General features: G+C 43.8%; 1 protein-coding gene across 3 annotated transcripts in view; it reads right to left on the reverse strand.

Annotated features, from left to right (window-relative positions):
- Nucleotides 1-371: 371 nt before the first annotated feature.
- The window catches only part of DCAF7 (DDB1 and CUL4 associated factor 7), a 28,406-nt gene continuing 11,296 nt past the window's right edge, over nucleotides 372-17,481 (reverse strand). Inside the window, exons 2-8 of one of the 3 annotated variants that reach the window (XR_011523304.1) lie at nucleotides 13,248-13,406; nucleotides 12,394-12,505; nucleotides 11,872-11,990; nucleotides 8,783-8,992; nucleotides 7,714-7,831; nucleotides 5,156-5,393; nucleotides 372-435 (exon numbers count right to left, since the gene is read on the reverse strand). Coding sequence is in view for 2 of the 3 variants with exons in the window: in XM_070561673.1 (XP_070417774.1) it covers nucleotides 5,221-5,393; nucleotides 7,714-7,831; nucleotides 8,783-8,992; nucleotides 11,872-11,990; nucleotides 12,394-12,505; nucleotides 13,248-13,406 (891 nt within the window). In the remaining variant the exon portion in view is untranslated. Of the gene's footprint in view, nucleotides 5,394-7,713; nucleotides 7,832-8,782; nucleotides 8,993-11,871; nucleotides 11,991-12,393; nucleotides 12,506-13,247; nucleotides 13,407-17,481 lie in introns of all 3 variants that reach the window. The other 2 variants (XM_070561673.1, XM_070561674.1) reach the window with 2 other exon arrangements.

Genomic DNA, 17,481 nt, shown 5'->3' on the forward strand with positions numbered 1-17,481 from the left:
TTCAAGCATCCTTCATCTTGTGAAGTTTTCCCTAACCCGCTCCGGCTCCCACTCAGTCATAGGTCATCACGAACTCCTCAGTGCCACCAGTAAGCCTGAACACACCTATTATTGCACAACACTGCCAATATTTGTTTATGTGGATGTCTTCTCTAGTAGACTGTGAGCAACTTGAGCGTCATGGCCCCTGGCATAGAGAAGGTGCTCTTTATTTTGTTAAAGGTGATGAGTCAGGCTGTCAGATAGCATGATGGGATGGGGCAGAGTCTAATCCCCCAGCCAGTGTCTCAGAATAGCAGCCATTCTGCCATGACCACACTGACAGAATGGGAAGAACTGAATTCATCACAAGAAGAAATTCAGTCAATCTATACATGTTCAAGTTTTATTACAAAGTATGATGGGCAGAAAATATGGTACTTCTTATACAGGAGGCTGAAACAGAATGAAAGGGTGAAAATTAGGTTTAATATACTCAGGAAGCAAGAAATAAAGTCATAGATATAACATTCCACTTTCAGGTGCCTTTAAAGTAGCCTTCAATGGAGTTTACCATCATGGTTTCACAGCACAGTGTTAAAATTTTATTACAAGCCCTGTGTACAATCAGTCCTGTGAAAATAATATTTTAAAAAGAAAAATGGTTACAGTACAGTTCTGTAAGGGGCAGCTTCCTCTCCACCTGACCATGGGATGCCACAAAACCTATAGTATAGAGGAAAAGTTTAAACATATAACAAGAAAGTAAGTTTGGACACACTAGGCTAAAGGGGACAGAAATTGGCTAGAGCTTAATATGTCAGAGAACAAGAAATCTCCATTTTCTACATAGAGGTTTGTACAATCATGCTACAAATTCACACTCAGGGGAGGAGGGACAGAAAGTCACTGACAGAGGGTCATAAAATACACAGGAACCAAAGCAAATGATTCATACTTGACTCAAGCAAGTCAAAGCTTTAGCTCAACAAGTTTCAGAACACACTGTATACCACAACCAACCCAAGGTGAGAACATTTCTTTTAAATAGTAGATATTGCAAGTTCATATTCACTGGGTTGTCCCAAAAACTTTGTAAGATTTCCAGCTGTTACACAGACTGCCAACCTCTTTCTTCTTGAGTTCATACTTTCACTAGCTTATTTTGTTTCTGGTTTGATACACTAGTCCAAGCTTCTTTGGGAAGGCACCTGCATGTTTCCATATTTAAAAAATAACATCCAGAAAGTAGCCTAAGAGGACCTGGCCCATTCTGTGTGACCATATATTTGACTTTGACCATTAGCAGCAATGACAACTGAGGGAGAAGAAGAGGATGCAGGTAAGAGAGGTGGGCAAGGTTCTGCAACATGAGACACTCTCAGTAGCTGGCCTAGCCAGTAGAGAAAAGGTGATTCTTGGAGAGCCTGGCCCAGAGTTCAGTGACTGCTCAGCTCAGCTTTCCTCCCAGAGAAGACCCAATTTAAGTGCCAAGCATGACCCTCCTTCCTCATCCTGGAGTGCAGAGAGAAAAGGGAGGAGTCTGCTTTGAGGCTTCTACTTCAATGGTCTCCCTTATCCCAAGCCAGGCAGTCAAAGGAGCTGCCATATTGGCAAACTGGGGAAGGTGGAGGCATGGTACTGGGCTGGCCCTCCCATGAAGCTCCTGCATGTCCTTACAGCCTAGGAATTCAAGGCCCAGGTTGCACCAGGGAGAAAGTTCTATCCTAGAAAGGAAGTGGGAAGATAAGAGGAAGAGAAAAGGGAGGGAAGAAAAGTCAACATGACTGTTTACAACGTCTGCTTCTTCTGCTCTCTACAAACCTACAACCAAGAAGAGGAATGGTCAACCAAGGTCTGGAATGGTCATACGACTCCCAGCACCTGCAGATTTCCACCATAAAGTATCACCTATGGTTGCAGTGCTGCAGGGAGGGGCTCCTCTGCTCTGAGCTGTTGTCCTCTGCCCACAGTTACCAAGCATCACAGATACCCGATGAATGGTCCAGGAAGGCTGACAAGGGCCGAGGACACAGTCTTACTCCATGGCCACATAACAGACAATCTGAATGCTTTCCACCGCACACCTTTACTGCCCTCTAATATTTTCTCCTTTGATCTAAAGATACACTTACCATTGATTTTCCCCCACATCCTAAATCTCCTCCTAAAATTTCAGCCAAAACTATCATCAAAACCTTGTAGGAGTCTCAATTTTTTTTTCTTTCTTCCCAATTCTTAACCAGTTCTCTGAGAGCCAATCCTGGTTCTGATAAGAAATTCTTACCCAGTTATCAAATATCTTCCCTCTTCAAGTCCTCATCTTGCAGCGTGGTTCCTCCCTGGAAGGACAGGGTTCCAACTCTCCTGAGTATAAATATTCAAGCTCCTGAAGGACTTGTACCCATTCACCAGCTCTCTGACGTGGAACCCGAGGCCTAATTTATTCAGCACCTCCCTTGCCCTTCAGAGCAGACAAGGAAAACAAAGGCAGCTTCAGCCCAGGGCACCAAGGGCAATCAAAGGGCCACTGCCAGTAGAGCCAGAGCCCAGAGGCGCCACTGTGGCCTTCCCAGTGACGTCCTGGCAGCCCTTCGCTCAGACTCGAAGAGAGCAGATCCAGAACCTCCCACCCATTCTGTCTGGCTGTCAATTTGAGAACCTAAACAAATTAAGCAGACACTTGCTTTTGAAAACTACAACAGATTTCTGCTTCCCAGAGCATGGCTGGCTAAGAGGCTTTCTAAATCCTGAGACTACGAAATCTCCTCCTCAGCCATGAGGCCATCTGGCCTGTGGCATAAAGGGAGGGTAAGAGAGCAGTGACTTCAAAATACTAGAATCCCAGCAACCATGAGTGCGTGTGTGTTTGCTTGGGGAGACTGGGGAGTCTCACCTGGGCCCCAGGTGGGATGTCAGGAGGAGGAAGGATCACACCGCAGGGCCTAAGGAGAGCTGACAGGGCTGGGAGTCCACAGGGCAAGGAAAAAAAAAAATGGCATCAAAAGTTGTTGGTTTCCAGAGTAGACAGCAACTTTATGCAAATATATGCTATTTACTATTGACCAATTTTTTCTCCTCAGGTTGTTTTTGAGTTCCAATTGACAAATCTTTTCACCATTCAGACCAGGTTTAAGTGCAGATCAGGAAAGGAATCTTAACTCAGAACTTAGTGTAGTTAAGCCCTGTCCCAGCAGGACCAGTCCCTCCTACCACTCTGACCTCCACTTCAGACCCTTTTCCACAGGAAGGACCTGATGACCTCCTGGAGCAAACAATCATCAACTCAGACTTGCTACCCTTGAGAGAAGGACTTTGGAACCATCAAACACAATTACAAGCAGAGGAGGGTTTTGACCAAGAACAACTGCTTTCTTTATATCTCCAAATGATGCAGTGGAAATCTGGTGGTAGATGCAGGAGAGTCAACGTCAAGCAGATGGCCAGCCAAAGAGTCCCAAAATCAGAATAAGGAAGTAAAAAGGTAGGAGAAATACCCTTACTAAAAAAGGAGCCTTTTCCTTTGGGACAAGCCCCTGTGCAGTAAAGCAGAGAGCTATGACTTTGGGGATACAAATATATCCGCTTCTGAAAAGGAAGACTCAACTAAAAGAGTCTAAGGGCCCAGAAGAACAAAGCTAGCTGTTTTGTTTCTCAAGAGCAGGTAAAAGCCTAAGTGGACAAAACCATCAGCCTTTAGGTCTGCTACTCTCCTACTCTCAGATGCACAACTCAGAGGGTCTCAGAAACCTCTGGGCACTTGGCAGAGCATGACGAACCAGACAAACCCTCCCGCCCCAAATTCTGAGTGTGTCCCAAACTCTGCCTGCTCAAAGAATCATCTACCATTAGAATCACACACAAGTCCCTTCCCTGGAACTCATTCACATAACGGAAACAGATATCTGCAGCCTACAAGTCCAATACTGCTCAGAACCCAAACTGGGGGCGGGGCGGTTGACAGGTATGCATAGAGCTCTTAACTGGCTGCCCCTGGAGTCTTGGATTCTTTTGTAGCTATCTATTTACTTGACGGCCTGGGATCATCACGGCCTATTAGCCCATCCCTTATAAGAGCTGACGGTCTCCCACACTCTACAGGAGATCTTGTTCAGGGTTAGACACACAGATTGTATGCCTCTCAAGCAGGACTCTAACCTCAGCGCGCTCAAGCCAAAGAGTGGCCAACATACCACCAGTCACAGTAAACTAAACAGATACCAAAGTTCTGCTTAGAGATCATTCTTGCCTATCATTCAAGACATGAAAGTAAGTGACCTAGGGCTTATATTTGCAGGGAAAAACAGACTCTGAAACTATGTACTGGAAATATGCTCTAAGCTCGGCTTTCCTGAAACGATTCCCCTCAAGTCAGGCACCCCAATCAGCCTGTGTATCTCAGCTCTAACATGTTCCCAATGGGTCCCAGTGGGGTTGCACAGAGGTACTTCAAGGAATAACTGAAGGCTTCACACATCTGTCTTGGAGCCCAGAATGCCCCTGAGAAGAGCCAGGCTGAGAAAAGGTGTGAGAGTTGGCGGACTTCAGAGCACCAAGGCGGTTTGGGACTCCCGGTCAGGTACGTTCCGCTCAGGCAGTGATTCAAGAAGGCAAACTGCTCATGGGGTCAAAGGCCCAGTGCCAGATCCAGGCACCGAGGGAAGAGAGGAAGGTGCTAATAGGGAGGACTATGAAACGAAGGAAGTAACCAGAGAGTAAAATTCTTTTCATAAAAAAATTAGCCTGATAGATAAAAAATATACAAAGTTGAAATTTGTTAAAGACATTGATAATAGGAGGAGAGACAACTTCAAATTGGTATTTGTTCCCACTTAAGTGCTATCGTGGACATGGACACAGATTGCTGCCTTGGGCAGCAGACAGACAGAGACATCGAGGGCAGATGACTACAAATATAGCCAGTGGGCTGAAATGTTCATTAACACAATGGCTGAGAAACAAACATACAGAAAATTTTAATTGAGGAACCAAAGGAAAATAGGAAAGGAAGAAAATCTTAAAACTCAGCCCTGGGCTGAGGAGGCGCCACACAGCATTGAGTCCAGCACAGAGCGCGATGGGGTGACTGGCCAGGAACTCCTAGAGCAGGTTCTGGTAACAGTGGGTGCAAAGCAATGAAAGACATACTGGCCACCGGAAACATGTTTGTTCTTACTTTGGGGGTGGGGCAGAGGCGGGAAGCACACAAACCTCTGCCTCGGGGGCACAGCGGCACCAACACTACACTCTGAGTATCTCCAGGCAGTTGTTGTAGCAGATGGCAATCCAGTCAGGCTGAGTCGATGCCCACTGCACATTGTTGATCTCTCCTTCGGCGGTGTAGGCAAGGATAGGGTCCTCGATGGCCCGAGGCATTTGCTGGATGTCCCAGATGAGAGCCTGATGGTCATCCGCTAGGGACAGAGAAAGCCAGCAAGCAAGGTCACAACTCAGGCAATAGGATATGATCCCTGCGTTTGGGGGGGGAGTGGGTGGGGGTTGTGTCACAGTTTACAAAGCATTTGCTCACCAAAACCCCAGCAAGGGAGGTTTTATTTTAAGCCCTCATTCCATAGACAAGAAGACCGAGATTCAGAAATGTTAAGGCACTTGCCCCAAACCAGAGGGCTGTGCAGCTAGTGAGTGGCAGAGCCGGGACTCAAAGCGAGGCCTCTAACTCTGTGTCTCCAGGCTCCATTCATTGCAGCGGAGTCAGGATGTAGAGCGGGACTTGAGATGGGCACCTCTCCTCTGGGCAGGCATCAGGAAAGGATGATGGGATGGAATGAAAATGATCCGCAAACATGTCATTTTCAGCCACGTAAAGTACTTGAGTGATTAAAGAGCCCTATCAATGATGGGATGATAATCCAATTTAATGGGATTTTTCCCCATTTTATGGATGTTTATATTTCATTGAGATGTTATATAGATAATGAGATAAAGTACTGTATGGACATGTGCTATTAAAAACAATTCCCCCAAGAAAATGGCCCTGGGAAATACCAGAAAGAAGGTAATCACTTTAAAAAATATATAAACACATGCAAATGACTGGAAGGAAATATATCAAAATGAGTACAGGGATACTATTAGGATAGCAAGGTTATGAGTTATATTTACCTTTTTCTAGTTCCCAAGTGATCTGTAATGTGGTCATATTACTTTTATAATCAACATAATAAGTTCTTAATTTAAGAGAAGGAGAAAAAGGCAACGACCTTCAATATCACAGTGTCCCCCAATCCCATCAGCCCACCCTGATGTGAAAGCCCATCTCTGATACACAGGGGATTTGAATAAACTAAACCCTAACAGGCCAGGCTCATGGAGGCAACACTGGCCTCTTGAGAAGACCACATAAGTTGGGAAGGTGGGAGGGGACAATCTTTGTCAAGAGATCTGGGGAATTGCTTTAAACATGCAACACTTGTAAAGCACTAAGTTCTTTTCCTCAATGCTCAACCAGCACACTCTTCAGCAATAGCTCCTTCAACTGAAAGGACGTGAGACAGTAGTGAGCTGTCTCACATACAACAGCAGTGAGTCAGGCAGAGGCAGCCACCAAGAGCAGAAGATGGACTTCTGCTGGGGCTGGGGGGGCTGGTATTGTTCTCCATGAACTTTCCTTATTCCTTATCCTAGCCCTCTGTACCCACATCCCTGGGGAAAAAGAGGGCAATCATGAAGAAGTCAGATCACAACCTGAGGTTCAGAGGAAGGCAGAAGGCCCCTAACTGCTCCTCAGTGAGACATACCAGCATGAGCAGAGGGCCAAAAACAGGAATAGCTTCATAAGCCTTTCAAATTAATGCTAAAATGGCAGAAAACCAGCAAACTACATTGCTCCTTTGCTCCTTAATAAACAAGGAAATGAGGACGCTACTGATTAGTGAGAAGAAAAAATATGTTAGAAAGAAACCCAAGGCATTGAAAAAGATCCTAAAGAGCAGAGCACTCTGGGGCTGGAGGAGTCCTGTCTGTGTACAATGAAGGGCTAGAGATTTATAATGGGGGGGTACGTGTACATACGTACCCACATACAAAGGTCTGGAAGAAGACACACTAACTGTTGTTAGAGGTCACCTGTGGAGAGTGGGATTGAGGTGGAAATGGGACAGGAAGGAGAAAAATGACTTTCATTTTCCTATTTTATATACTTCTGTGGTGGTTTTAATTTTTAATAAGAGACATAGTATTTCCAGAATAAAAGCACACTGACGGCCAGCATATTTTTAAAGGGTACTCTTTTTGGTCTGGCAAATGGTGAAGTGGGAATTATAAGTCACACACCACTGACCAGGCCAGGCTACACAGGGTCCCTCAACACACTGAGAGCCCACTGCAGATTCGTTATATCTCCCAAAGGAGATGTCAATTTTGTCGGTCCCAAAAATTCTGTTACATCCAAGAGAGATTGCCCCTCTTCTCCATATTCCTGGATCTGAGTCCCCTGTGCCAACCTAGATTTTAGATGGGGACAGTATGAGGCCCAAGCCTATAACGCATGATGTAAATAGTATATGGAAGATGCTGTAATATCACTGAGAGTACAAGATCATCTGGAAATTTGGACTACTCCAATTTCACACGTGTGGGAGGTTCTCAACTGAGTTACTTTGTGTAAATCTCTCAGGCTATCCTTGAAAACAGTAAGGATTACAATTCTAAGGAGACATGAGGAAGATCTCCTTACTCTTCCTCCCCATGCCTTCCCTCCCCCACCAGGATTACCTGCAGTACAGATGTGGCAGGATGAATGTGGGGCCCAAGCAATGCCATTGACACATGCTCGGTGGTTGTTTAACCTAGCAACAGGCGTGCAGGGAACTCGGACGTCCAGAATCACTACCTGTAGAAATGACAAGTAAAAGATACAGGAATTTCACAGTATGGCAGAAAAAACAAAAGACACTACACAAGAAAAAAATATGTTTTTCAAGCATAACTAGTTCATTTGTGGATTTAAAGACTATTAGAGACAGAGGGTCTCTGTCCCAAAAGTTGCTACAGGATTGAGGAAAAAGAAAAAAGACAACACAGGTAATCTATAGTCTGAATCTTAGCAACACAAGGCCTTCAGACTGACAAGGAAGGGGAGATGCAGGAACAGATAACATAAGTTTGGATAATCCACCAAGTCCTGTTAGGTGCATGCATTAAGAATTCTGTGCACGCTCAGCTGGATAGAATGAGAACCCCCTGTCCCCAAAGCAGAATTTGGAATGTAAGAAATATGAGGTGCGGTTTGCACAAAAACAAAGTTAATCACGGCATCATCTCCACTACTGCTTTTATCCCGTAACAGGCTACAGAGAGCTGCCATTTCCCTATCTGCGTGCTGAAGCTGAGAGTCTCTCCAGACGACAGAAGGGGAAAGCTGACTCCTTCTATTCACAGCACCATAAGCATGTATGATTGAGTTTACTTTTTAAATATTGCTTTTCTTGGCTCCGACTCCAACTCTCCAAATATTAAAAGTTGTTAACATGTAGTCCTTATTCTAGATTAGGTTTTCTCAATCTTGGCACTACTGACATTTTGGGTCAGATAATTCTTTGTTGTGGGAGCTGTCCTGTGCATTGTAGGATGCTTAGCAGCATCCCTGGGCTCTACCCACTAGATACCAGTAGCACTGCTCCCCTCCCCTCAGCTGGGACAACCAAAAACGTCTCTAGACAGTTCCAAAAATCCACTGGGGAGAAAACTGCCACCAGTTGAGAACCCCTCTTCTAGATATACTGAGCAGTGCTAGATAGAGTTAGGTAGCAGAGCCTATGTTAGCCTGAAGTGGGATGCTCACCTCCATTCCATCCATGGCCATAGTGGCCAGGTAGTTAGGGTCCTGCTTGTTCCAGCAGAGGCGAAGCAGTGGGTGATGCTGTGGGTCTTCGTAAATGATGGTGCTGTGTTCTAGATGGCGGAGGTCAAACATCCGCACCGAGCCATCAGCTCCCACAGAGGCAAACATGTCCCTGCCACCCCCAGCCCGGCTAAATGCAATATCATAGACCTGTTGGTGAATAAGAAGCTCCAGTCAGGTTCAGATCCGTTACCTCCTTTTTCTGCAGCAGAAAAATTTGCTATCCCTAGTGCATCTAAACCCCTGCTAGTGACACAGAAGGAGGTAAGTGTAGGTGAGAGTTCTAACATCAATGACTTTCCAAAGAGTGAAGATCCTTCTGCCATGAAAATTGGCTGGCTTCTTCCCACATTCCTGCTTTCCAAGTCTTCTTTCTCCAACCCCTGTGATAAAACAAAGGGCACAGACTCTGCTAACCAAAAGAGCACAGTAGCTCTGATCAGGTATTCTGAATGCATGGACAGACTCAGTGAAGCCAGAGTCAGTAGCTGTCTTCTGCCACGATCCAGGATTGAGACATGTATTTCCTGAACCTTGATGGCTTTCATGTGTGTGTGATCAGAGGCAGATCTATGACCACATTAAGGCCAAGATCATTGATCTGAAAGGTGAAAGCAGCCCTCCTATAGCCACTTAATAGCAGCCAACATGGTTCTGCTGTGAAACCTGGACCTGAGACTTATTTGTAAGAAAGAGGTAATAGCAGTTGAATTATGGGAAGCTCAGATGTTCCTATATTCACAAAGAGGTTCAGTAACACTCTTTTGTCCTAGGACGTGCTCTCTTTCTTCTCCTAGTTGGTTTGTATCTATAAGTGAATCCATTTAGGTTTTGAATCATTTTCTGCATTTATTACTTGCTGCAAACATTGCACACCACTAACGTCTCTGAGAAGAAAAGAGGCAGAGAGCAATGGAGAGCTTCAGAGAAAGAAAAGGATGGAGAGACAGACAAAGCCAGAGCCAGACAAGCAGAGAGAGAAAAACTGAAAAAGAAAAACAAATGCCAAACCAAACCGATGTTCTGGGGTTAAGGATAATAGCTGACTTCTGAGGAGACATGAGTAGAATCTCTCACTAAATATCATGACTCCAGCCTTCTTGAGGTTCTGCCTACTAAGGTACACTGCCAAACAAGCATCTATTTCTATTCAACCTCATAAATTCCTTTTCCCCTGGCTGACTATGAAGAAATTACACTTCTCTTTCTATGGTAGGAATTAGGAGTAATTCAAAAGGGAACTGGGCCAGTCATCACAAGGAGGCCAGACAGATCAAGGCTCTGTCCAGCTATGCTAGGGCAGGGGTGTGTTTATATCAATATGTGCACCCCAAGGGCCAGCTCTTAGTAACTCCTAGGAACAGGGACACCACAGCAGCATCACTAAGTGATAAGATGCCCATGGGCAAGGTGGCCGAGTATGTAAAGCTCTCTCAGCTTTAACTGACTGCTCCTTCATCTGTGCTCCACCAGTGTATTTCATCATGAACCAAGGGAAGGTGACAACTCCCAGATATATGCTACCCTTCTCTACACCAATCCACCAGGCAGCAATGAGAGCCTCCAAACAAGTCTGTACTGTGACAGAGAGATGTAGACTGAGAAAAATGAAAGGTGCTAGGAGGGATCACTGTTTGCCTCAGAGCAACCATCCTCAGGCTCATTTCTTCAGGGCCAGGGTGCTGGGCCAGGGCCTGTTTGCTGTTAAGATCGATTCCTGGCCCTTCCCTCTGGGAGGGGGAAGCTAAGGCATTTCTCCTCCCTCTCTCTGTTCCCTGAAGAGTCTTTGGCAATGGCTGTGTTCCCTCCAGGGTTCTAGCTGCAGCTCCTGGGCTCCAGGAACCCTGCCTCCTCCCTTCGCCCCTCCAGCCTACAGGCAGTAGCAGCTTCCTGCTGCTCCTATTCTCTAGTGACTTCTCAGTTTACCATCGTCTATGTAAGCAATCCCCTGGATTACATCCCCTCAGTTTAAATATTTAGAGTAGTTCTAGTTTTCTGGGTTGGACCCTGACAGAGAACAGCAGGCTAAGTTGTCACATAACTAAAATGTAGCAACCTGTTCCACTTGATGCCAAGGGGTTTCCAGAAGTTCCTTACTGGTCCTCTCTGCAGGACAAATTCTTCCTTTGCCCCGTGGTTTAGCAGCAGCCACGTCCAGCAGCCTTGTAACAGACCTTACCCTTAGAAGCACAGAAAGCCAAAGAACAACCCCTTACTAAGAATGATAAACTGATCACCAGCTTCCCATTCTGCGGACAACCTCAAGTTTCTGACCTAAGGTCAAGGCATCCTTTTTATCTGTACAGACATTAATACTCCTCGCTGTGCAGGGTAAGGTAGAAAAGAAAAGGAAATACTACCCATAGGAAATCAGACTACCAGGAGCATGCAGCAGCTCTGGGAGAAGACTGATGACTATTTTCCAAAATCACTCAGAAGAATGCTTTGATTAAAACATGATCACAAATAGCTCTCCTTGGCTTTTCCAATCAACAGAGGAGAAACATCACCATCAAAATAAAATATAGCCAATTCCAAACAGTATTAAAAGTATAAGTATTAAGTGAACATACTAGAATTTCATAAAACAAGTTTAGAGAAAAACTGATGAATTAGGTTTGTCTGCCAGGAAATTTTCCCTCTCCCTGCCTCCCTCCCACCTCCTTTCCCTCCCCTCAAAAGTAAATATATTTCAAGATAAGTGTTACTCTAACATTATTTTTTTAATCACATCAAGTCTAACGTTGCCTATAAGAGAGTTTGTTATTACAAACAGCAATCTCTGGCATGAAAAGAAAAATGATAGACTATAGAATAAGTTGTTTATATCACCCAAAGAACGCATTCATTTACAACAGTGTTGTTCTCCACTGCTTTGACACATTACTATTTTCTCTTTAGACAAGAAAACGTCAGCATTATACCATGATTTACCCACGTAACTTGCAAAATAGTGAGAGAATAAGCTGACCTCACACTGAGGGCACAGAAAGCAGCTGAGGAAAAGAGAAGAGGAACAGCATCATTACCTCTTTGTCATGGGCAATCAGTTGAGTCTTCACATGGCCAGACACAAGATTCACTCGCCCCAGCACCTGCCCAGTCTCCAGCCCCCAGATGGTACAAGTCGTATCAATGCTGGAAGTACCTGGAAACAACCAGTGCAAGTCAGTGGCTGACAGGAATAAGGTTTCCAGGCAAGCTTCTCTCCTTGTGCCTACTCCTCTGTTCAGCCCAGGAGACAACGTGCCAGAAACACTTCCTGAGCACAGGGAGGGTAGCAGGAGAGCCAGAGAGTCAAGTATTCAGTCCTTACCCTAGTACCTTAGACCCTGACTGCAGACACAAGATGTACACACATGGGAAGCTCAACTCCACATGAGGAATTAATAACCACATTCCGTATATAGCCTCTTTCCTCCCTGGCCCTGTTCCAGGATGATGCATGTACCTCAGGTCCCTGGTTAAAAACTGGCCCAGTGTGATAATGTAGCTGAGAAAATGTATCTTTGCTTCCTCAAACTGGAATACGCACTCCCTCACTCCCTTACCTAAAAGATAAGGATCCACCTCATTCCAGTCAAAGGAGGTCAGAGGAGCACAGAAATCCGAGTTCTTGTTATTGTTTAGCAAACATTCCAGCCTGGTCTCTGTTTCACCAACCTGAAGGAACAATAATTTAAAAACTCAGCCAGACTTACTTTCGCAAAAAATCTTGAAAGCCCCGTTTAGACAATATCTTAGGAAATGTAACACATAGGGGAGGAAGGTTTTTATCATAAAGAGCAATAAAACCCAGAGGAACTCCCTGAATGCTACTCTTTCCAAGCTTTCTCGCTGCCCAGCTTTGTTTTCCAAATTTTCATCCCAAATTTTTCTACAGGAGAGGTCTTTGCCCAAAGTATCCAGGTCACTTTGCCCAACCCGAAATCTCTGTACCTCACCTGGCTGGGCACTATCCCTCCAGGCTGTAGGAGATGCTGCTAACAATGAGCTCAGCCAAGAGGGGAAGTAAGGCTCCATAATCCATTCACACACTTTACTAGACTCAATGGCCTGGTATTTTGTTTAATTTACTCAAAAATATCTTGGCTGTAAACAAAATAAGAGGCCTCAAGAATGCCCACCCCCACAGAAGGTGATCATCATTACATCAGGTTAACTGGTCCTCGGGTTTCCAGGGCTGACGGCAGCCAGCAGCAGGACTTCAAGGAATTTTGGCTAGATTTACTAGGAAATCTGTTGAGCCAAACAAGGTCACTGCAGATACGCTACCATTTGTTTCTCCCAGGCTGCAATGACACTCACTCCCTCCAACCCCAGTCTGTTCTCTGTGCCTCCATGCTAATAACAGCTGACACGGAGAAAGCCCATTGGTCCAGCTGCTAATCAAGCATCTGCTTACCCTCCACACACGGAGATAGTCACCACTTGTTGCCAGTAGGTCTGGATAGACGCCTTTTGTGTCAGGGATCCACATGAGCTTTGTGGTGGGGTATGGATGATCAAAGGTGTTTCGGCAAATAAACTCCGAACTCTCTTCATCTAAACCAACAAGCTGAACCTGTAACAACAGAACTGAGCCACATAAACATTTGTTTTTCTGGAGCAGTATCAAATACATCATATCTCTGGTCAGTGAAAGAAGTCCCAACGCTGTATCACACTTAACTGCAGAGTCAGGAACTATTACAGCGAGAGGGCATCTAGTCCAACCATCCCATTACTCAGACGAGGAAGCCCAAACTTGGGAGGGGTTGAGTTACATTCAACCCCGCAAGACTAGTAAAAGGCAAAGACAAATTTAAATACAGGTTTTCTTCCAACTCCTGCACTCTTGACTCAACATGGAACTGCATTATCTTCCCAGTCAGTTACACCATCCCCCACAACCCCAGAGGCATTTGACAATGTATAGGTGGTTTTAGATACTCCAGTGATTGGAAGTGCTGTGGGTATTTAGCGCCCAGGGGCCAGGAATATCAAACACTCTTGTACAGTCCCATACAACAAAGTAACATCTCACTTAAAAAGGCAATTGTGCACAAACTGCCCCCCCCACACACACACTGGCTAGTAACATGCTTAGACATAAGGGTGGGTCAAATGAGCATTCAAAAACCCAAAGCACTATAACTGGCAAAACGAGTGGGTGCCCTTGATGAGAAAGTTCCCTGGTTCTGGCCACTTTTCCTTAGAGTCAATTTTAGACCAATATTAACTTCCAACCTTTGCTGTCAAACTTCGCTCAATGGGAAATGCCCACTCAGTATAGATTTGCTTATGAACTTCAAGAGAGAAGAGGAAATTTTTGGTAAAGATCCATACTGAGAGGATAAGACTAACCATACAGCAGAAAAACAGAATTCCTTCTACTCATCTTTTTTTTTTTAAGGAAGATTAGCCCTGAGCTAACGACTGCTAATCCTCTTCTTTTTGCTGAGGAAGACTGGCCCTGAGCTAACATCCATGCCCATCTTCCTCTACTTTCCATGTGGGACACCTACCACAGCATGGCGTTTGCCAAGCAGTACCACGTCCGCACCCGGGATCCGAACTGGTGAACCCCAGGCTGCCAAGAAGCGGAACACACGAACTTAACCACTGCGCCACCGGGCCAGCCCCTACTCTTATCTTTCTGACTTCAGTCTTAGATACCAGTATATTCCTTTTGTGTGTGTGTGACAATTTGATTTAGGTACAGTTGCATACAATAAAATTTACTCACTTTAAGCACACAGTTCAATGATTTGGAATGTACACGTTTGCAAATGTATACAGTTGTGTAACCCCCACAATAATTAAGAAATAGAACATTTCCATTACCCCAAAAAGTTCTCTTGGGCAGTCATTCCCTTACCCCTAGCCCCAAGCAACCACTGATCTATAGTTTTGTCTTTTCTGTAATACCAGATAAACGGAATCAAAGTATTGAGTCTTTTGTGACTGGCTACTTGCTCTGGAGATTCATCCACGTTGTGTATATCAGTAGTGTTTTAATAACATTGTATTATATGGAAACACTGCAATTTATTTATCCATTCACCAGATGATAAACCTTTATGTTCTTTCTATTTTGGGGCCATTATAAATATTGCTGCTATGAACATTTATGTGTAAGTTTTCCTTGGACAAGTTTTCATTTTTCTTGGGTAGACAACTAAGAGTGGAATTGCTGGGTCATATTGTAAGCATATGTTTAATTTTATTTAAAAAAAACCTGCCACCCCATTTTCTAAAGTGGCCGTGTCATTTTGCATTCCCACTAGCAATACACAAGAGTTCCACATGTTCCACATCCTTGTCAGCACTTGGTACTGCCAACTTTTTTTTTTTCTAAGTCATTCTAGTAAGTGTGCAGTAGTATTTTAATTTGCATTTCCCTAGTAACTAATGATACTGAGCATCTTTTCATTTGCTTGTTTGCCATCTGTATTTACTCTCTGGTGAAGTCTGTTCAAATATTTTTGTCCTTTTTCTTTTGACAATAGAGTTTAATTTTTAGATTTACAGAAAAATTGGGCAGAAAGCACAGGGAACAGCCATATATCTCCTGCCCTCACAGATGCACAGCCTCTTCTGCTATCAAAACACTTGTACCAAAGTGGTACATTTGTTACAACTAATGAATCTACGGTGATACATCAATATTACCCAAAGTTCATAGTTTATAATAGAGTTCACTCTTTGTGTTGTACAAACTATAGGCTTTGACAAACCTATAATGATATGCATCCACCATTATAGTATCATACAGAAGAGTTTCACTTCATTTTTCACTGGGTTGTTTTCTTATTTATTAAGTTTTCAGAGTTTGTATATTCTGGATACAAGTCGCTAGTTACGTGTTTTGCAAACTTCTCACAATCAAGAGCTGTTCTGTCATTCTCTTTCAGTGTTTTTTGAAAAACAGAACTGTAAAATTTTGGCAATGTCAGTTTATCATTTCTTTTCTTTTATAGCTCATGCTTTTTGTGTCCTAGCTAAGAAAGCTTTGCCCAACTCCCGGTCACAAATATTTTCTCCTACGTTTTCTTCTTAAAATTTTGTAGTTTTAGGCTTTACATGTAGGTCTATGATCCACTTTAAATTAATTGTTTTATATGATGCAAAGTATGAATCAAAGTTCACTTTTTTACACACAAATATCTGACTGTCCCAGCATCATTTGTTGAAAAGACTATCCCCCCTCCTTTGCACTACCTTGGCCCCTGCGTTGAAAATCAACTGACCATGTATGTATGCATCTATCTCCAGACTCTCAATTCTGTCCCACTCATCTATATGCCTATCCATTTCCTAGGACCACAGTCAATGAGGGCGCCTTTCTAGTGAAGTCCTGAAGTGACAGTGAGTTCTCCAACTTGGTTGTTCTTTTTCAAAATTGTTTTGCCATCTATACGTTTGCTTTTCTGTGTAAATTTTAGAATCAGCTTGTAAAATTCTACAAAAAGCCTGCTAAGATCTTGACTGGGATTATGTTGAACGTACAAATCAGTTTGGAAAAACTGCTGTCTTAACAACATTGACTCTTCCAACCCGTAAACACAGCATATTTCTCCACTTACTTAGGCTTTCTTTAATTTCTCTCAGCAATGGTTTTAAGTTTTCAACGTACAAGTCTTGGATTTCTTTTAATAACTTTATTCCTAAGTATTCTTATGCTACTATAAATGGAAGTTTTAAAAATTCCATTTCCAATTGTTTATTGCTACTGTATATAATTAATTTTTGCCTATTAATCTTGAATCCTATAACTCTGCTAAATTAGTTATTAGTTTTAATAGCTTTTTTTGTAAATTCTTAAGGATTTTTCTATGTATATTTATAGATCTTGCCATCCATGTCTGACTTTGAAAAATCTGTATGATGACCAAATATAAATATTCATTTTTATGGAGCACCTTAAAGGCTTTCAAAAATCATATAATGTGTTGGGGGAGATAACATATGAAGATATAAAAGGAGAAAAAATCCACTGCCCTAATCACAATAACACTGCCTAGCCTAGCAATAAATGTGATGTCACAAGGTAACATGTAATTAGGTGCTTATTTAAAACACAGACAAAAACTGGTAACAGTTTAGAGGAAAGAGCAATCATTCAAAGTGGGCAAGTGAGGAAAAACGGAGTTAGGATCTGAGCAAACAAAGGGGTACAGAAAGGTTCTGGGGAGACAAGGTAGAAAGGGAAGGCATCCCAGGAACATGAGAGAGAAGGAACAAATGTACTAAAATGGCAAACTTAATGACCCACTTGATGGCAGCAGGAAAATCTGTTCGAGGGGCTGGCCTGGTGGCACAGCGGTTAAGTGCGCACGTTCTGCTCCGGTGGCCCGGGGTTTGCCGGTTTGGATCTCAGGTGCGGACACGGTACCGCTTGGCAAGCCATGCTGTGGTAGGCATCCCATGTATAACGTAGAGGAAGATGGGCATGGATGTTAGCTCAGGGCCAGTCTTCCTCAGGAAAAAAAGGAGGATTGGCAGCAGTTAGCTCAGGGCTAATCTTCCTCAAAAAAAAAAAAGAAAAAGAAAATGAAAATCTGTTCGAGAGGAACCATCCGAGACAGCAGTGCAGATGAGGCTGGGAAGGTGTGCCCAGGGCAGGCTGGAGAGCCCTGAAAGCAAAGTGAGGATTG

Source organism: Equus przewalskii, chromosome 10 (genome assembly GCF_037783145.1).
Source record: "Equus przewalskii isolate Varuska chromosome 10, EquPr2, whole genome shotgun sequence".
Lineage (NCBI taxonomy): Eukaryota > Metazoa > Chordata > Mammalia > Perissodactyla > Equidae > Equus > Equus przewalskii.